Source organism: Triticum aestivum, chromosome 3A (assembly GCF_018294505.1).
Source record: "Triticum aestivum cultivar Chinese Spring chromosome 3A, IWGSC CS RefSeq v2.1, whole genome shotgun sequence".
Classification (NCBI taxonomy): Eukaryota; Viridiplantae; Streptophyta; class Magnoliopsida; order Poales; family Poaceae; genus Triticum; species Triticum aestivum.
This window is the reverse complement of record NC_057800.1, coordinates 647,652,011-647,672,794: the sequence shown is the minus strand read 5'-3', so window position 1 is coordinate 647,672,794 and position 20,784 is coordinate 647,652,011. Positions and strand designations below refer to the sequence as shown.

At 45.4% G+C, this 20,784-nt stretch overlaps 3 protein-coding genes across 4 annotated transcripts; all 3 read left to right on the top strand.

Moving 5' to 3' along the window:
- Positions 1–211: 211 nt before the first annotated feature.
- On the top strand, positions 212–6,576 carry LOC123062894 (2-alkenal reductase (NADP(+)-dependent)). 2 transcript variants are annotated; one of them, XM_044486578.1, is made up of 7 exons: positions 212–348; positions 1,357–1,490; positions 2,112–2,294; positions 4,642–4,839; positions 5,241–5,407; positions 5,483–5,565; positions 6,124–6,576. In XM_044486578.1, exons 1-7 carry the CDS (start codon positions 227–229, stop codon positions 6,500–6,502), a joined length of 1,266 nt encoding a protein of 421 aa, XP_044342513.1. In that variant the 5' UTR covers positions 212–226; the 3' UTR covers positions 6,503–6,576. The 2 variants fall into 2 exon arrangements, with proteins under 2 accessions (XP_044342513.1, XP_044342514.1); XM_044486579.1 differs by lacking the exons at positions 212–348; positions 1,357–1,490; positions 2,112–2,294 and adding an exon at positions 4,193–4,585 and having other exon boundaries at positions 4,662–4,839.
- A 255-nt stretch (positions 6,577–6,831) lies between these two features.
- LOC123062896 (probably inactive leucine-rich repeat receptor-like protein kinase At5g48380) lies at positions 6,832–10,453 on the top strand. Its single transcript, XM_044486581.1, has 2 exons — positions 6,832–7,832; positions 7,943–10,453. The coding sequence occupies exon 2, from the start codon at positions 9,442–9,444 to the stop codon at positions 10,204–10,206; it is 765 nt and encodes a 254-aa protein (XP_044342516.1). The 5' UTR covers positions 6,832–7,832; positions 7,943–9,441; the 3' UTR covers positions 10,207–10,453.
- A 3,183-nt stretch (positions 10,454–13,636) lies between these two features.
- On the top strand, positions 13,637–14,500 carry LOC123062895 (probably inactive leucine-rich repeat receptor-like protein kinase At5g48380). Its single transcript, XM_044486580.1, has one exon. The coding sequence runs from the start codon at positions 13,688–13,690 to the stop codon at positions 14,498–14,500; it is 813 nt and encodes a 270-aa protein (XP_044342515.1). The 5' UTR covers positions 13,637–13,687.
- Positions 14,501–20,784: the final 6,284 nt, after the last annotated feature.

Below are 20,784 nucleotides of genomic sequence, written 5' to 3'. Positions count from 1 at the left end.
AAGAACAACACTACGTCTACCTCTTCGGTGGTAGGGAGGAGAATCATAATGCTCAGCTTCGACTAGTAGATAGCGGACGGATGACAACATTTCTTCTTCGAGTCAGTCTTTCGGGCTCCAATTCTCCTCAAGTTCGTCCATCGAGACATATTAGACGGAGCTCCGGCGTAGATCCTCACCAGCTCCTCGGGGCAGTGATGTTAGGGCTTCTCATCGTGCATACGCAATGGCGAGATTTCGTGTTAGCTTCTTCAGATTGATTCAAGGGTTCAACAACGACGACTACAACTCCAGAGCATTTTCCTTTAGGGGCACGTGCATGATGACTTACCGGCTGTCATCGATAAGGTTAGTCGGCTCCAGTATGGGAGCGGCAACAGTGGCATGTCGGTGGCTCGTTCTGGCAGCAATAGTGCTCGTGTGATGGTTCGGGGACTTTGATGTATTTTTTTAATTATGTTGGGGATGCTTCATATTTCTGGTGAAACTTTATAATAGATACAAGTCATTGTCACAAAAGAAAACAATGTTCAAATGTTGTGGTTTGTGAGTTCTTTAAATAAAAAATTCTTTCAACTAAGTACATTTGAATATAGGCTTACAACACTATAAGAGCATCTCCAACAGCCGCGCCAAACAAGCGCCGCGCCACAAAATTGCCCTTTTAGCGCGTGCACAATCGGTATAGTGGCTCCAGCGGGCGCGCAAAAACCGCGCGCACGGCATATCTAGTTCGGCGCACGGGCCGAAACTCCATCGCGCGCCGCTTATTTGCTACGCCCGCTCCCGCGCGCTGGACTCTCACGCGCTCGCTCGCAACTCACCCCCCTCCAGCCGCGGCGCCGCCGCCGCCCGCACCACCCGGCGACTGTTCCGGCGCTTCCCCGGCCTATCCCCGCACCGCGGCGGCTTCCTCCGCCCCCTCTAGTCACAGCCGCCCCTCGCGCGCGTCCGTCCTTCGACGAACAGCGCCCGGGCGCTCGCTGCCGCTCGGCGCCCGCAAGGTGTTCGACTAAACACCTGCAAGGTATGTATTGCTCAAACTTCATGAATTTGGTGCATGTTGATTTTAGTTTTTATAGCATAGTATTGAACATTGTAGATGAGTTCGTCGTATGATTCTTCCGAAGAAGAATTTGATATGGAAGAGGAGGATCTTGCAATGATCCTAGCTATGCACATCAATAAAAAACCGAAGCACGGTGGTTCGGTTATGGGTCGGCAGAAAATTTAGAGGGATAGGATCGATGCCCATAACAGATTGATCAGGCATTATTTTACGGAGAATCCCACATACCAGTCAACCCAAGAGAACTGTTGGTGTGATGAGCTAATGGGTATAGATATTTTTAGCAGGTTGGATACCGTTGAGGTCAGTGCAGGTATAAGAAAGGCTGAGAGACGAGAAAACGGTTGTCCCGTGGCTATCGAATTAAGAACGATAACAGGACTTGTAGGTTCTCGTGCAATTCTGGATCATGTGACAAAAACAGGTCACTTGACTCAGTCTGTAACTTTCAAGCCGTTGCACAAGCACTTATTAAATTGAAATAGGGGCATCCATTTTCGAGCTCTATCACACTTTCCACACCTGTTGTGTACAATCATCCAAGTTGTATTTTCGTCGCTGGTTTAGGATGAGCACCGAGTTGTTCAGGCGCATTGCAGAGAAACTAGCGAGCCATGACCGATTTTTTCAATAGAGGAGGAATGCCGCCGGAGAGCTCGGGCATAGCACCTTTCAGAAGGTGACAGCCGCTTTGCGTATGTTGGCATACGGTATCCCGGCTGATTTAGTTGATGATCACTTGGCTTTGGGTGAGAGCCAAGCCATCATGTGTGTCAAGCGCTTCGCAATCGGAATTGTGCAAGTGTTGGCCAGGAGTATTTGAGATCTCCCAATGCTGAAGACGCCGCAAGGCTATTGGAGATGAACAAAGTTCACGACTTTCCTGGTATGCTTGGCTCAATAGATTGCATGCATTGGAGTTGGAAAAATTGTCCAAAGACATGGCATGTGCAATTCCACGGTCAAAAAAAGGGTTCCACTATAATCCTTGAAGCGGTGGCCGATCAAGAGACTTGAATTTGGCATGCATTCTTTGGAATGTCTGGATCTTTGGATGACATCAATGTTGTCAACCGATCACCACTGATGAATAAGATTGCAAATGGTGATTTGCCACTGGTGCAGTTTGTAGCAAATGACCGTACATACAACTATGACTATTATCTAGCGGATGACATCTATCCAAAGTGGCAAACCTTTGTGAAGCCGTTGAAAAAGCCGGAAGGTAAGAAAAATCTTGATTTCCACAATGCTCAGGCGGCGGCTAGAAAAGATGTGGAGAGAGCTTTTGGGATTTTGCAAGCCCAATTTACTATTGTGAGAGGACCGGCTAGATTTTGGGATCAAAAAATGCTTTGGTACATCATGCACGCTTGTGTGATCATACATAACATGATTATCGAGAATGAGCGTGGCCAAGATGTAGACTACTCTCAATATGAGCTCTTGGGACATATCGTGCGAGTGTGACGGAGGGCTGAAAGAGTGACCCGTTTTGTTGCCTCCTATCATGCCATTCGACGTCCCGCAGCGCATGATGATCTTCAGAAGGATCTCATTGAGGAGTGGTGGGCATGGAATGGACGACAAAGAGCATCATGATTTGTGCGTTCGATATTGTATTGTTAAACTATTTGTTGTGTTCATTGCACTATTTGTTGTATTGAACGATAAACTGTTTGTTTGAGTTGTAATAACGAAATTGAACTATTTTTTTGATTTATTTTGTTTGTGTTTGATCTTTTTGCTTCTGTTTTGAAATGCATATGTTGTTTGTGCGAGAGTCGCGCGTGCTGCATTTTAGCGCGCCTGCTGGAGCCAGCGCTGCCCGCCGCGCCAAATCAGGTGATGGGCGCGCGGCAAAGTAGTTTTTAGCGCGCGGCGCATTCGGCGGCTGTTGGAGATGCTCTAATCAAATAACACAACTGCAACACGAGCAATGATGAGAAAGGTGCATGAAGAGAACCATAATTTAAATTTTAAGCATCAATGTTTATATAAAATTGCCAATGAAATTTCCACAAAAACATACTAGTAAAACGCAGACACTCGAGAAACAAAGTGCAAATAAACAAATACAGAGATGTGAATGGAAGTCTATTGATTTGATCTCGAACAGTGTTGGATTTTTGTAGTTCTCTATTCCTAAATAGGTACAATCCATTGCCAGTTTTTTCTTCTAATCATGCAGCCATACGGAAACCAATAAGTTAATTTTTTTGCATGCAACCCACTATTTAATTTTCCTTAGCACGCGGCTATGCTGATATTCTCCATCATACGGAAACCAATATTCAATGAAAACTTCATGAAAACCATATTTTAAAGTTTTTAAAAATCTAAAAAACATGGGATGTTAAAAATGTGATGTTTTATTGCTACACAAAATTTCAAGTTGAAAAACATTATTATGAGATGTAAGCTATGAAAAAAACAAATTCAGCCTTGAATAGTGATGTTACTATTCGACACTATTTAACGCTGATTTTGTCTTTTTCATACCTCACATCTCGTAATGTGTTTCAACTTGAAATTTTGTGTGGCAATAAAACATCACCCTCTTAACATTCTGTAATTTTTTTGATTTTTTTTTGAAATTTCAAAATATCTTTTTCTTGTGGTTTTCATCGGTTTCCACCGAATGTTGGTTTCCGTATGATATTCTCCCATGCGAATCAACTATGCTTAAGTTACTTTTTGCATTAATTTTACCACCAATCATGCCACATTAGGAAGCCATGCATACCACTTATAAGTTATATTTTTGAATTCTTTTTTATGTTATCATTGCGATATATACGTCGGATAATTGGAGCACACATGCATAGCTTATGGTTCAATTTTTTATTAGAAAATGACATTATGTTAAGTGCAATAAAAAATCACCTTTATACATCATTTTGGTGTATACTATTTCATATGTTTACCATTTTAAAACTATATATAAATTGAGAACACTCCTACTTTTGTTTTTACATTTTTAGTTGTTTTTAGCACATATACAATTTTTTTTGAATTACATATGCATTTTTTTTAACAAAACGTAGTCACCATTGACGAGACTAACGGCTGAAAATGATTCGGCAAAGTTGACCCAACCGGTCTCCCCCCTCCCGACCGTCGGATTCAGCTACCACCCGCGGCACCCCCACCTACCTAAACCTCGGCGACTCTCTTCCCCCCACTGTTCACCGGCAGCTTACCTCACCTCGGCGAGTTCCACTCCATCCGCCAAAGACGCTCTCTACTCCCCGGACGGCGGCAATGGAGCAAGCGAGCCCGCCGGCGGGGTCGGCGAGGAACAGGAAGGTGGTGCTGCGGGAGTACATCAGCCGCGCGCCGAGGGAGGACGACATGGCGCTCGTCGACGGCGGCGCCGTGCCGCTGCGCGTCCCCGAGGGCGCCGCCGGCCCGGCCGTGCTGGTGAAGAACCTCTACCTCTCCTGCGACCCCTACATGCGCGGCCGGATGCGGGACTTCCACGGCTCCTACATCCCCCCGTTCAAGCCCGGATCTGTCAGTCTTTTTCCCCTTCTGACTGCTCTCCCTTGTTGTTGCTGGTTACTGATCAGGCAAAGTTTTATCTGTCAAGGTTATAGAAGGGCTGGGCGTGGCGAGAGTGGTGGATTCCACTCATCCGGGGTTCGTTGCCGGTGACATTGTTTCGGGAATGACTGGCTGGGAGGAATACAGCTTGATTGACAAGCCTGAACAGCTGAACAAGATTCAGCAAAGTGGCATACCACTCTCCTACTATTTGGGGCTTCTCGGTTAGTTTCTTGCTGCTATTTTTACTCATTCAGTTGAGTCCTGAAGCATCGACAGTATATATCATGAGTGAAGATATGTAATTATACGAAGGAGAACACCGTGTTTCTTTTAGAAAGTCTTTCCCTGATTGCATAAATTTGTAATGTGTAATCGTGAAGAAAATGGAGGTTAGAATAGGCACAAAATGAATGAAGGTATGTGGTTGAGGGAAATGTGAAAGGGACTACACCTTTTTTGTTGATGAATTGACAATGGCGTGGTCAAGTGGTCTGTTGCGGATTGACAATGTTGTAATGGGGACTAGTGTGTACTGATCCATGTAGCTACTTTTTCTGATATTGCTGTTTGTGAAATTTTCTTTGATTGAGCATGCTTGCTAATGATCTGGTCTTTTCTGCAGGCATGCCTGGTTTTACAGCTTATGTTGGATTCTATGAAATTTGCTCGCCGAAGGAAGGAGAGTTTGTCTTTGTTTCTGCTGCATCGGGAGCAGTTGGCCAGATTGTTGGTCAACTTGCAAAGCTCCATGGCTGCTATGTTGTCGGAAGTGCTGGAACAAATGAAAAAGTACTCATCAAACTTGTAGTACATCATTCGTTAACTGTTTAGCTGTATCATTCAGGGTCTACAATATTGTTTCAGGTTAAACTCCTAAAAGATAAGTTTGGATTCGATGCAGCTTTTAATTACAAAGAGGAGCCTGACTTGACTGCAGCCCTAAAAAGGTCAGACCTTCTCCTTCAATAAGATACAACAGAACACCTAAAAAAAGATACAATGGTTGCATAAACCATGGACGGATCAAGCTAGGTTATAATGAACATCTGAAAGCCATGTTAACAGAATGAACTATTGATGAACCTAGCTGAATTATGAGCCACACTTTCACATATTAGGATTATTGTGTGTTTGGTTTAGGGATTATTGTGTGTTTGGTTTAGGAACCAGATGGTGAATGAATCATCTGGTCCTAAGTCCAAGCCTAACACATGTCATCTCTTATTAACATGGAGACGAGTATAAAGTAAGGGATATGACAAACCTACCAAAAGTCATGGGTGATCTAATGATGGTCGGATGAATTCTAGGATGAGATGGGCCCTCAAATCAAACATATTGTAAATTTGGCAGATCTTTTTGGTCATCATCTGCTTACCCTTTTTGTTTTGAAATTAGTAATTCTATTGCACTCAGTAAACGGGTTGCCTTTATTGCACCCAGTAAACGGAGAGAATTAGCACCAAAATGATGTTATCTTTGTTCTGCAATCTTTCCATACATAGGTACTTTCCTGAAGGTATCGACATCTACTTCGAGAATGTAGGAGGACCAATGCTAGATGCTGTACTCCTTAACATGCGGATGCATGGTCGCATAGCAGTATGTGGGATGGTCTCCCAGCACGGCATGACTGATCCTGCAGGGATCCACAACCTCTTCTGCCTGGTGCCAAAACGGATTAGTATGAAGGGCTTCATCCAGAGTGATTACATCAACTTATTCCCACAGTTCCTCGATTACATGACCAAGCATTACAAGGATGGCAAGATTGCATATGTAGAAGACATGAGCATTGGGCTAGAGAACACACCAGCTGCCTTTGTTGGTCTATTCAGCGGTAAAAATGTGGGCAAACAAGTCGTGTGTGTGTCACAAGAGTGAAGTACGTGTACATTCTGATGAATATACAAATATCTCATGATTCAAATAAATAATAAAAATTGTGAACCCTCTTATGTCGATGTGTGTTTATCTGATCGGTTCATGCTTTGTGGAATATGAAGTGTATTTTTTGACCTATTATTTTATCACCAAGTTGTGGTTTTATCCTAAAGTAATCCAAGTATCTACTAGTAGTTAGTATAGTTAGGACTAGAAGCACTGTTTTACTTTTGACAAAGTATTAGTTGCCTGTCCTCGTGAACTGCTTACTTGCTTAGAAGTCCACCAATTTTCTCTTAGTGGGGTAAGTCTTCGTGCACTGCTTACTTGCTTAGTAGTCTTTCTTCTATGTGCTTCGTGCTTGGTAGTCTCCCACTCAGTTGGACTTTGATGAATTAGGAGAAGAAAAAAAATCAGGGTTTGACCCTTTTAAAGAGTTGTGCCTGTTCAACATGGCAGGTTGTGGCTTCTGTCTTAGCTTGATCAACTGGTGAGTTTTCTGAAGCACCTCATATTCTCGATGAAATATTCCTTTTGCCTTTTCTGGAGGCTGGTTTGTGTGGCTTCATGTCTGAACAAACTATTTCTTCGTTTTTCAAGTATTCTTACACAAGTTTTAATCAGGTGACGCTAGAATTGACAACCTGCAACTTTTGGCCGACCAGCGGTTTGTTTCACTCCATGTTTGTGATGGCTGATTATACCAAGTTCCTCCTTTTGTTTCTGCTCTTGAGCTGCTCATCATTGTGTTTTGGTTCTGAACCTGATATCCGGTTTTGTATGCCAATTTACTGGCGTGGAATGTTGGCACCCTGACGAGAACAAGGTTTACGCTTTGCGTCTCGGCAACCTAGGGCTTGAGGGCCCATTTCCTCAAGGTCTTCAACATTGTACAAGCGTGATCATGCTGGACCTGTCAAGTGACAATTTTTCAGGACCAATCCCTCCTGACATCTCATGGCGGCTGTCATATCTGTCATCTCTGGATCTTTCCTTCAATGAATTTTCAGGTGAAATCCCAGATAGTATCGCAAATCTGACGAATCTGAATGCCCTCAACCTTCAGCACAACCAACTAAGTGGTCAAATTCCTGCATCGCTATGGAAGTGGTCAAATTCCTGCATCGCTATGACCCGATTGTTCTGGAACTTTGTTTGTCATCCGGATGCCAAACGGGCACTTCCAACAGCAACTTCAGTTCCCTCCCCTGCAGTAAGAGTTCACCAACATGTATACCTGGTACCCTAGCAAGTCCTGTGTTTTTCCTTCGCTTGTAGTGCAAATGGTGCAAGGCATTCTCTCGAGGAAAGAAAAGTGCACAGAATCACGGTTAGTCGGTTATAAATCTGTAATGATTTATGTACTCTTCTCGTTCTCGAGGTTTGAAAAGAGACAGAATTATATTTGTGTTTTCACTCTCCTGAATCATTTTTCTCCAGGGAAATGAACTCCCATCACAGAAACATAACATATCAAATTTGATCAGCTGTATTAAGAAAATATACAGGAGCAAAATTGATATTTTATAGGTGTGGCAGAATCAGAATAATTATGCCCTTCATGTTTTCTGCCTAGTAAGAGAGCAGACATCCCAGTTCTGCAGCGTTGTCCTCCCTCAACCTTGAGGGCGTCTTCAAAGCGCCCAGATTTTATCCACAAGGGTACGTCCGCACTCTATATTCGGGTTTTTTGTCCAGTGATTTAGGTAGAGTTATAGGAATGATATATATATTCATGTTTCTGAAAATCCAGAATATTTTCGGAGTAAAAGTAACTGCAAATGCACCCAGCGAGACCGTGAGATCAGAGTTCTCGCAAGTGGGTTCAAAATTCTATTCTGTTAGGCGATGATGCAAACTCCATCCACACATTCCTCAGTGACAATTCTACTGACACTGGAGACTTGACGACGCTGGGTTGGTCTCTCTGCCGTGTGCCTTCTTTCCATACTCATGACCATGATTCGTATTGAGATTGGTCGAGTGCTTTACAAACTTTTGTAGAAGATACACTTGGGTTATCGTAGAGGTTACCACCGTTGGTCCACCCAGAGTAGCATCACATAATTCCCAGTATTTTTTCCCAATATGGAAAAGTAATTTATAAGTACCAAGGCATGGTTTTATACTTTTATCGTAAATTAATGCAAATGCCTACTTAGTTAAGGCTGGGAGAAGCACTGCCTTTACTCTTGGAAAAGTTTACCTTCCTGTCACATACGTCTTCATAAATTGATGATTTGGTGGCATCAGCTCCACAAGTTATACACTAGAGTGGTATTTTTCTCTGGACGGTGAGTCATGACTAATGAAGTCTTCGGAGACAGCTCAGGATGGGGACTATTGGCAGTAGGCACACGGTAGTTCTTTCTTCCATTTATACTTGTAGCAAATCCTTCCGAGTCAATAGGACTTCGGGTTTGGCAGAAGAAAAGTCTATGCTCCAGTGCAGGGATTCTCTGTTTTAAAAGGGCTGCACCCGTTCATGTACAGTAGATGGTGGCTTCTAATTTGGCTTGATGAACTGGTGAGTTTTCTGAAGCACCTCATACTGTGTAGGAAGTATGACATGAAATTAATTTGTTATTTGCACTTTTGGAGTCTACTTTGTGGTGTCTCCATGTCTGAGAAAATCATTTCCTATTTTTCCAAGTAGCGTGTTCAAGTGTTGACCTAGTGGTAAAGCTGCTGCCTTGTGACCATGAGGTCACGGGTTCAAGTCCTGAAAACAGCCTCTTGCAGAAATGTAGGGAAAGGCTGCGTACAATAGACCCAAAGTGGTCGGACCCTTCCCCAGACCCCGCGCAAGCGGGAGCTACATGCACTGGGGCTGCCCCCAGCGTGTTCAAGTGTTCTTACACAAGTTTTGATCAGGTGGCGTTGGAATTGACAAGCTGCAACTTTTGGCACAGAGCAGCTGTTTGTTTATCTCCCCATTTATGATGGCTGATGATACCAAGTTCATCCTTTTTTTTCTCCTCTTGAGCAGCTCATTGTTGTGTTTTGGTTCCGAACATGATATCCAGTGCCTCAAGTCCGTACATCAATCAGTGATTGATCCCAACGGTGTACTCAAATCCTCTTGGAACTTTGAAAATGCCACCAGCGGTTTCATATGCCGCTTTACTGGTGTGGAATGCTGGCAGCCCGACGAGAACAGGGTTCTCTCTCTGCGCCTCGGCAACCTTGGACTTGAAGGCTCATTTCCTAAAGGTCTTCAATATTGTTCAAGCATGACGGGCCTGGACCTGTGGAATAACAATTTTTCAGGACCGATCCCTTCTGACATTTTACAGCAGGTGCAGAAGCTGACATATCTGGATCTTTCGTACAATAGCTTTTCGGGATCAATCCCAGAGAGCATGTCAAATATGACATATCTGAATGTCCTCAACCTTGAGCATAACCAACTCAGCGGTCAAATTCCACCGCAATTCGATTTGCTTACTCGGTTAACTACGTTCAATGTTGCGGAGAACTTGTTATCAGGGCCTGTTCCTACTTCGCTACAGAAGTTTTCGGCTTCGAACTTTGCTGGTAACCAAGGGCTTTGTGATGCACCTTTAGATGAGTGCTCCGCTTCGCCGGCCTTCACCGTTAGACCGGTACGAATCAGGCTGCACAGGCTCAACGACTGGTCGAACATCGGAGCAGCCGTTGGATTCATCGTGTGGTTCGTGGTGGCCTTCTACTTCCCGCAGTGATTCGTCTGCTCTGAGAGGCCTACGTGGTTTGCATATGATTCACTTGTTCTGAATCTGTGTCTGGCATACCTTTGCGGAGGCCAAATGAGCACTTCAAACAGTAATTTTAGTTTGTTCGCTGCAGTAACAATTATCTTAATTCACGTGATGTATACCTGGCAACTTGCCAGTGCCGGTGATTTGGTTTGCTTGTAAATGGTAAAGCATATTTCATTTCTTCCAGAAAGATTCAAGGCGATAATCTATATACTCGGACAGAGAAAGCAGCTCACTCAAAAAGGACTACTTCCAACAGCACCTTCAGTTGTCACCCTGTCGAGTCCTGTACTTTTACTTTGCTTGTAATGCAAATGGTCTAAGACATTCTCCTAAAGAAAAGAATGATTCAAGGAATCACCAGTTATGAACTTGTAATGGTTTATGTACCCTTTTCGATGTTCCAAAAGAAAGACAAAGAACGATATTATTGTTCACTCATCCGAATCATTTTCCTGGGGTAAAATAAAGTCCCATCACAGCAGCATAGCATATCAAATTTGATCAGTTATACTGAGAAATATACAGAAATATGGTGCGCAGACTTCAAAATTTGATACAGAAATATGATCATATGTGTCATGTAATTTTTTTTAGTGGATATGAGTCATGTAATAACAAAAGAAATTGGTGCAGCTTGAATAAACCTATTGGAGGAGATGTGATGACTTTTCGAGCCTCCCTCTATGCGGACGACGCTGCGGTCTTCCTTGCGCCAATCAAGGATGATGTAAATTTCTTTGTGGAAACACTGGCGAGCTTTGGGGAGGTCACTGGATTGATGACAAACTGCACTAAAAGCTTAGTCGCCCCCATTCGCTGTGTGAGCCTTGACCTTGATGATATCCTCCATTCCTTCCCTGCGAACCGCTCCACCTTCCCTATGAAATATTTGGGACTGCCGTTAGCGGTTAAGAGACTAAAGAGAATCCACTTCCAGCCGCTCGAAGACAAGATTGCTGCCCAACTCACTCCTTGGATTGGCATGCTCATGGCCTCTTCGGGCAGGGTGGTTCTCGTCAAATCTGTCCTCACAGCCATCGCCATATACTACATGACTGCACTTGATCTGCCAGTGGAGGTTTTGAAGAAGATTGACTCCCTTCGGCGTGCTTTCCTTTGGGCTGGCTGTGACAAGGTCACCGGTGGCAAATGCAAGATCAATTGGGAACAAGTGTGTAAATCCAAAGCTCATGGCGGACTAGGCATCCTAAATCTACAGAAATTTGCATCTGCTCTCCGTTTACGTTGGCTCTGGGCGGAATGGATGGACCCGGCGAAGCCTTGGGTGCGGTTGGGGAACCCTTGCGATAAGAGAGATAAAGACATCTTTGCGTCTGCCACCAAGGTCTTAATTGGAGATGGACTTCGTGCCTCCTTTTGGGAGTCTGCTTGGCTTGATGGCATCAGGCCCAAAGACATCGCCCCAATGATTTTTGAAATTTCAAAACGAAGGGGCTGCTCGGTGAACAAGGCTTTGCAAAACAACTTCTGGGTCTCCCAAATCAACACTCGTGGCATCTTCTCCGCTAACCAGCTCACTCAGTTCGTCAACCTTTGGGAAAAAATTTCGGTTGTTCAACTCAACCCAGATGGGGTCGACACTATCTCATGGAAGTTCACTAATGATGGCCTGTACACTGCGGCGTCGGCCTACAAAGCTCAGTTCTCTGGTCTGGTTGACACTAACATGTTACAGTGGGTTTGGAAGAATTGGGCTCCCCCCAAATGCAAATTTTTTGCCTGGTTGGTTATCAACAATAGGATTTGGACGGCCGATAGGCTCCAACGACGTGGATGGCCTAATTGTGATCGTTGTCCTCTTTGTAAGCAGGTGCAAGAATCCGCGGCGCACATCCTCTTCCGGTGCCGCTACACTGTTCGAGTTTGGGATATAGTCAAATCTTGGCTTGGCCTGGGGGATGTGCATCCTTCGGCTTGGGTGGTGATGGATTCGGTGAAGTCTTGGTGGAACCTGATTGCATCCAACACATCGCAGTCGCGCCGGCCGATGCTCTCTCTTATGATGCTAGTCTCATGGGAAATCTGGAAAGAAAGGAATGCTCGTGTCTTCAGGGGCACCGCGGTGCCGGTGGGGGTTATTGTTGCTAAAATTAAAGATGAGTACAAGTTGTGGTGTTTCGCGGGGGCTAAGTGCTTGAGTAATGTAATGCCGCGAGAGTAATGCGTTGTAATTCGGCCTTTGGCCTTAAACCTCCTTCTTATTCAATGAAAGTGGCAAGTCTTTTGCCCCGTTTCAAAAAAAAAAAAAAAAAACCGTACCAGTTTGCGCTGTATGCACAGGAGACACATGGCCATATTTCTGCATCACAATGTAGGTAGTGTTAAAGGGATGATACCCCTTCATGATTTCTGAAAGTCCAATAATATTTTCGGATAAAAGAAACTGCAAATGCACCTGGCAAGACCGTGAGGTCAGAGTTCTTGCAGGCAGGTTCAAAATTCTATTCTGCCAGGCGATAATGTAAACTCCCTCCACACATTACTCGGTGACAATTCTACCGAGACCGGAGAGTCTCGACGATGCTGGGCCGGTCTTTCTGCCGTGTGCCTTCTTGCCATAATCGTGACATGAGGGGTGCGGACAGCCTATCAGAGCCGTTGGATCAGGCTAGAGCGGTCATGATTCGGACTGAGACTGGCCGTGCTTTTCAAACTTTCGTACAGTAGAAGATACGCTCGGGTCATCTTAGAGGTTGCCATCCTTGGTCCACACCAGAGTGGCATCATATCAGTCCCAGTATTTTTGCCCAATGTGAAAAAGTATATTGTAAGTACCAAGACATGGTTTTATCCTAAATTAATCCAAATGCCTAAATAGTTAGGACTGGGAAAAGCACTATCTTTACTCTTGACAAAGTTTTACCTGCCTGTCACATACTCCCTCGTAAATAGAGGATTTCATGGAATCAGTTCCACAAGTTATACACCTATTTTTCTCTCGGCAGTGAGTGACTGGTTACTGATGAAGTCTTCACAGACTTCTCAGGATGGGGACTACTGGCAGTAGGCACACGGTATGTCTTTCTTCCCTGTATACTTGCGGCAAATCCTTCCACGTCAATAAGACTTGAGGGTTTGGCAGAAGAGAAGTCCATGCTTGCGTGGAGGCATTCTCTGTTTTAAAGGGGCTGCACCCGTTCATCTACTGCAGATGTGACTTCTGATTTGCCTGGATCAACTGGTGAGTTTTCTGAAGCACATCGGAAGTAGCACATGAAATTAACAAAACAAGTGTTTTCCAACTTTGTTATTTGCGCTCTTGGTCTTGGAGTCTACTTTGTGGTGTCATCATATCAGAGCAAATTATTTTATATTTTTCAAGTAGTGCGTTCAAGTGTTCTTACACAAGCTTTGATCAGGCGACGTCGGAATTTACAAGCTGCAGGTTTTGGCCGAGCAGAGCTGCTGTTTGTTTCACTCCATGCTTGCGATGGCTGATGATACCAAGTTCATCCTTTTGTTTCTCCTCTTAAGCAGCTCATCGCTGTGTTTTGGTTCTGAACAAGATATCCAGTGCCTGAAGTCTGTATATCAATCAGTGATTGATCCCAACGGTGTACTCAAATCCTCTTGGAACTTTGAAGATGGCACCGTCGGTTTCATATGCCGCTTTACTGGTGTGGAATGCTGGCACCCTGACAAGAACATGGTTCTTTCTCTGCGTCTCGGCAACCTAGGACTTCAAGGCACATTTCCTCAAGGTCTTCAAGATTGTGCAAGCATGACCGGCCTAGACCTGTCAAATAACAAATTTTCAGGACCAATCCCTCAGGACATTTCACGGCAGGTGCCGTACCTGACATCTCTGGACCTTTCGTACAATAGTTTTTCGGGTTCGATCCCACAGAATATCTCAAATATGACATATCTGAATGTCCTCATCCTTCAGCATAACCAACTCAGCGGTCAAATTCCACCGCAATTCGATTTGCTTACTCGGTTATCGACGTTCAATGTTGTGGATAACTTGTTATCGGGGTCTATTCCTCCTTCGCTACTAAGGTTTCCAGCTTGGAACTTTGATGGTAACCAAGGGCTTTGCGGTGCACCATCGGATGATTGTCCCCGCTCCAGGAGGAGATGGAGACCGGTACGAATCAAGCTGCACAGGCTCAACGACGAGTCGAGCATCGGAGCGGCCGTCGGATTCGTCGTGGGGTTTGTGGTGGCCTTCTACTTCCCGCACTGTTTCGTCTGCTCCGAGAGGCTCCGTGCCTACGTCGTCCGCATATGATTCACTTGTTGTTCTGAAACTTTGTTTGGCATACCTGGCTCTGATACCAACTTGTAACACCCACGATGCGGCTATATCTCCCACGTGTCGGAGCACGACTTAGAGGCATAACCGCATAGTAGGCATGTTGCAAGAGGGGTAATCTTTACACATCCCATGTACTGAATAAGAGAGGGATAAAGAGTTGTCTTACAATCGCCACTTCACACAATACATAAATATAGCATTTCATCATCCAGAATACAATCAAGGTCCGACTACGGAACCAAATAAAGAAAGACAACCCCTAATGCTAGATCCCCGATCGCCCCGACTGGGCTCCACTACTGATCAACTGGAAACGAAACAAGACTACGATCAAGATCTTCATCGGGTTCCCACTTGAGCTCAGTTGCGTCATCTGCATGGTTATCATTGGCACCTACAACTGTTTGAAGTAATCTGTGAGTCACGGGGACTCAGCAATCTCACACCCTCGCGATCAAGACTATTTAAGCTTATGGGTAGGAAAAGGTAGTGAGGTGGAAATGTAGCAAGCACTAGCATATATGGTGGCTAACTTACGCAAAAGAGAGTGAGAAGAGAAGCAAAGCACAGTCGAGAAACTATAATGATCAAGAAGTGATCCTGAAACTACTTACGTTCAAGCATAACACAAGGACCGTGTTCACTTCCCGGACTCCGCCGGAAAGAGACCATCACGGCTACACACACGGTTGATGCATTTTAATTAAGTTAAGTGTCAAGTTTTCTGCAACCGGATATTAACAAATTCCCATATGCCCATAACCGCGGGCACGACTTTCGAAAGTTCAAAACCCTGCAGGGGTGTCCCAACTTAGCCCATCACAAGCTCTCACGGTCAATGAAGGATATTCCTTCTCCCAGGAAGACCCGATCAGACTCGGAATCCCGGTTACAAGACATTTCGACAATGGTAAAACAAGACCAGCAAGACCACCCGTTATGCCGACAAATCCCGATAGGATCTGCACATATCTCGTTCTCAGGGCACACCGGATAAGCTAAGCGTACATGAGCCAACATAACCCAAGTTGCCAAGGGACAGCCCTGCACGGTGCTCTAGTTTGGACCAACACTCAGAGGAGCACTGGCCCGGGGGTTTAAATAAAGATGACCCTTGAGTCTGCAGAACCCAAGGGGAAAAGGCTTAGGTGGCAAATGGTAAAACCAAGGTTGGGTCTTGCTGGAGGAGTTTTATTCAAAGCGAACTGTTAAGGGGTTTCCATTATAACCCAATCGCGTAAGGAACGCAAAATCAAGGAACATAACACCGGTATGACGGAAACTAGGGCGGCAAGAGTGGAACAAAACACCAGGCATAAGGCCGAGCCTTCCACCCTTTACCAAGTATATAGATGCATTAATTAAAAATAAGAGATATTGTGATATCCCAACATATCCATGTTCCAAACATGAAACAAACTTCAGCTTCACCTGCAACTAGCAACGCTATAAGAGGGGCTGAGCAAAGCGGTAACATAGCCAAACAACGGTTTGCTAGGAAAGGTGGGTTAGAGGCTTGACATGGCAATATGGGAGGCATGATAAAGCAGTGGTAGGTGTTAAGGCATATCTCTCTCGATCTAGTTTTGGTGACTGATGACAACACATTTGCGGACTAACCTTGTGCGTTGAGCGTTTCAGAGATTCATCCTTTGGCTCGAGACGATTTCTCTCCCCTCAGAAGTGTTTTTCAAGACGGTGTAGCTCTTTGGTTTCTTGTTGGTGGACTAGTTTCTTAGGAGTCATCGTACTATCAAGAGGGGGTCCACTTTGGTTTGGCTAGGGTGGAATCATCACGTACACCTTCGTTTCTCACCCTCTGGGCCTTCCCGCGTCGTCGGAGGTCTCTTTCCTTGCTGTTTGAGCTATCTTTAGCCCCAGCGGTAGTACCGCGGTGCCCAGCGGTAGTACCGCTTGGGTGTTCTCAGCGGCAGTACCGCTGCGGTATCGGGCCACTACCGCCTCGACTCGAGGGGGGCATTTCTCGTGTCGGGTTGAGCGGTACCTGCAGCGGTTGTAGGAGTAGTAGTACCGCTCGAGAGCGGTAGTACCGCCCTACCACCGCGACAGTACCGCTCTAGGCCTGTCCGGCAGTACCGCGCTGGGCCAGTCTCTCCTCTGTCTCCTTGCCCTCTCTGCTGGGCGGTAGTACCGTAGGAGGAAGCGGTAGTACCGCTGGGTCCAGCGGCAGTACCGCGGCCCTCCACGGTAGTACCGCCCTCTGCGGGGCTGTTTAGTGGGGTAACGGTTGGATTGTTGCCCCCACTATAAAAGGGGGTCCCCTTCTTCCCCGTTGACTCACCTCTTCCCTCTCAAGCTCCATTAATGCTCCAAGCTCCATTTTCGCCCGATCTATCTCTCTAGCCAATCAAACTTGTTGATTTTCTCGGGAGTGGTTGAGAAGGCCCCGATCTACACTTTCACCAAGAGATTTTTGATCCCCCCACCTATCCCTAGCGGATCTTGTTACTCTTGAGTGTTTGAGCACCCTAGACGGTTGAGGTCACCATGGAGCCATAGTCCATTGTGGTGAAGCTTCGTGGTATTGTTGGGAGCCTCCGATTAAGTTATGGAGATTGCCCCAACCTTGTTTGTAAAGGTCCAGTTGCCGCCTCCAAGGGCACCAATAGTGGAATCACGACATCTCGCATTGTGTGAGGGCGTGAGGAGAGTACGGTGGCCCTAGTGGCTTCTTGGGGAGCACTGTGCCTCCACACCGCTCTAACGGAGACGCACTTCCCCTCAAAAGGAAGGAACTTCGGTAACACATCCTCGTCTTCACCGGATATACTCTTGGTTATCTCTTACCTTTACTTGTGCAAGCTCATTAGTGTTACTTCTCTTGCTTGCGTGTTTGTTCGTTGTTGTTGCATCATATAGGTTGCTCACCTAGTTGCATATCTAGACAACCTACTTTGATGCAAAGTTTAATTTGGTAAAGAAAAGTAAAAAATTGTTAGTTGCCTATTCACCCCCCTCTAGTCAACCATATCGATCCTTTCAATTGGTATCAGAGCCTCGTCTCTACTAAGGACTTTGCCGTCCGAAGAGTATGGTTGATACTGAAGGAAATATGCCCTAGAGGCAATAATAAAGTTATTATTTATTTCCTTATATCATGATAAATGTTTATTATTCATGCTAGAATTGTATTAACCGGAAACATAATACATGTGTGAATACATAGACAAACAGAGTGTCACTAGTATGCCTCTACTTGACTAGCTCGTTAATCAAAGATGGTTATGTTTCCTAACCATGAACAAGGAGTTGTTATTTGATTAACGGGATCACATCATTAAGTGAATGATCTGATTGACATGACCCATTCCATTAGCTTAGCACCCGATCGTTTAGTATGTTGCTATTGCTTTCTTCATGACTTATACATGTTCCTATAACTATGAGATTATGCAACTCCCGTTTGCCGGAGGAACACTTTGTGTGCTACCAAACGTCACAACGTAACTGGGTGATTATAAAGGAGCTCTACAGGTGTCTCCAAAGGTACATGTTGGGTTGGCGTATTTCGAGATTAGGATTTGTCACTCCGATTGTCGGAGAGGTATCTCTGGGCCCTCTCGGTAATGCACATCACTTAAGCCTTGCAAGCATTGCAACTAATGAGTTAGTTGCGGGATGATGTATTACAGAACGAGTAAAGAGACTTGCCGGTAACGAGATTGAACTAGGTATTGGAATACCGACGATCGAATCTCGGGCAAGTAACATACCGATGACAAAGGGAACAACGTATGTTGTTATGCGGTCTGACCGATAAAGATCTTCGTAGAATATGTAGGAGCCAATATGGGCATCCAGGTCCCGCTATTGGTTATTGACCGGAGACATGTCTCGGTCATGTCTACATTGTTCTCGAACCCGTAGGGTCCGCACGCTTAAGGTTACGATGACAGTTATATTATGAGTTTATGCATTTTGATGTACCGAAGTTTGTTCGGAGTCCCGGATGTGATCACGGACATGACGAGGAGTCTCGAAATGGTCGAGACATAAAGATTGATATATTGGAAGCCTATGTTTGGATATCGGAAGTGTTCCGGGTGAAATCGGGATTTTACCGGAGTACCGGGAGGTTACCGGAACCCCCCGGGAGCTATATGGGCCATAGTGGGCCTTAGTGGAAAAGAGACGAGGAAGCCCAACATGGGCCGCGCACCCCTCCCCTCCCTTGGTCCGAATAGGACAAGGAGAGGGGGCCGGCCCCTCTCCCTCTTTTCCCCCCTCCGCGAATCCTATTCCAACTAGGATTGGGGGGGGGGAATCCTACTCCCAGAGGGAGTAGGACTCTCCTGGCGCGCCTCTCCTAGGCCGGCCGCACCCCCCCTTTAGTCCTTTATATACGGAGGCAGGGGCACCCCAGAAACACACAAGTTGATCCACGTGATCTTATTCTTAGCCGTGTGCGGCGCCCCCAGCCACCATAGTCCTCGATAATATTGTAGCGGTGCTTAGGCGAAGCCCTGCAGCAGTAGTACATCAAGATCGCCACCACGCCGTCGTGCTGACGGAACTCTTCCCCGACACTTTGCTGGATCGGAGTCCGGGGATCGTCATCGAGCTGAACGTGTGCTAGAACTCGGAGGTGCCGTAGTTTCGGTGCTTGATCGGTCGGGCCGTGGAGACGTACGACTACATCAACCAAACGCTTCCGTTGTCGATCTACTAGGGTACGTAGATCATACTCTCCCCTCTCGTTGCTATGCATCACATGATCTTGCGTGTGCGTAGGAATTTTTTTGAAATTACTATGTTCCCCAACAGTGGCATCCGAGCCTAGGTTTTATATGTTGATGTTATATGCACGAGTAGAACACAAGTGAGTTGTGGGCGATATAAGTCATACTGCTTACCAGCATGTCATACTTTGGTTCGGCGGTATTGTTGGATGAAGCGGCCCGGACCGACATTACGCGTACGCTTACGCGAGACCGGTTCTCCCGACGTGCTTTGCACAGAGGTGGCTTGTGGGTGACAGTTTCTCCAACTTTAGTTGAATCGAGTGTGGCTACGCCCGGTCCTTGCGAAGGTTAAAACAGCACCAACTTGACAAACTATCGTTGTGGTTTTGATGCGTAGGTAAGATTAGTTCTTGCTTAAGCCCGTAGCAGCCACGTAAAACTTGCAACAACAAAGTAGAGGACGTCTAACTTGTTTTTGCAGGGCATGTTGTGATGTGATATGGTCAAGACATGATGCTGATTTTATTGTATGAGATGATCATGTTTTGTAACCGAGTTATCGGCAACTGGCAGGAGCCATATGGTTGTCGTTTTATTGTATGCAATGCAATCGCGATGTAATGCTTTACTTTATCACTAAGCGGTAGCGATAGTCGTGGAAGCACAAGCTTGGCGAGACGACAACGATGCTACGATGGAGATCAAGGTGTCGCGCCGGTGACGATGGTGATCACGACGGTGCTTCGGAGATGGAGATCACAAGCACAAGATGATGATGGCCATATCATATCACTTATATTGATTGCATGTGATGTTTATCTTTTATGCATCTTATCTTGCTTTGATTGACGGTAGCATTATAAGATGATCTCTCACTAATTATCAAGAAGTGTTCTCCCTGAGTATGCACCGTTGCGAAAGTTCTTCGTGCTGAGACACCACGTGATGATCGGGTGTGATAGGCTCTACGTTCAAATACAACGGGTGCAAAACAGTTGCACACGCGGAATACTCAGGTTATACTTGACGAGCCAAGCATATACAGATATGGCCTCGGAACACGGAGACCGAAAGGTCGAGCGTGAATCATATAGTAGATATGATCAACATAGTGATGTTCACCAATGAAACTACTCCATCTCACGTGATGATCGGACATGGTTTAGTTGATTTGGATCACGTAATCACTTAGAGGATTAGAGGGATGTCTATCTAAGTGGGAGTTCTTTAAGTAAATTAACTGAACTTAAATTTATCATGAAACTTAGTACCTGATAAGTATCTTGCTTGTTTATGCTTGATTGTAGATAGATGGCTCGTGCTGTTGTTCCGTTGAATTTTAATGCGTTCCTTGAGAAAGCAAAGTTGAAAGATGATGGTAGCAATTACACGGACTGGGTCCGTAACTTGAGGATTATCCTCATTGCTGCACAGAAGAATTACGTCCTGGAAGCACCGCTGGGTGCCAGGCCTGCTGCTGGAGCAACGCCGGATGTTATGAACGTCTCGCAGAGCAAAGCTGATGACTACTCAATAGTTCAGTGTGCCATGCTT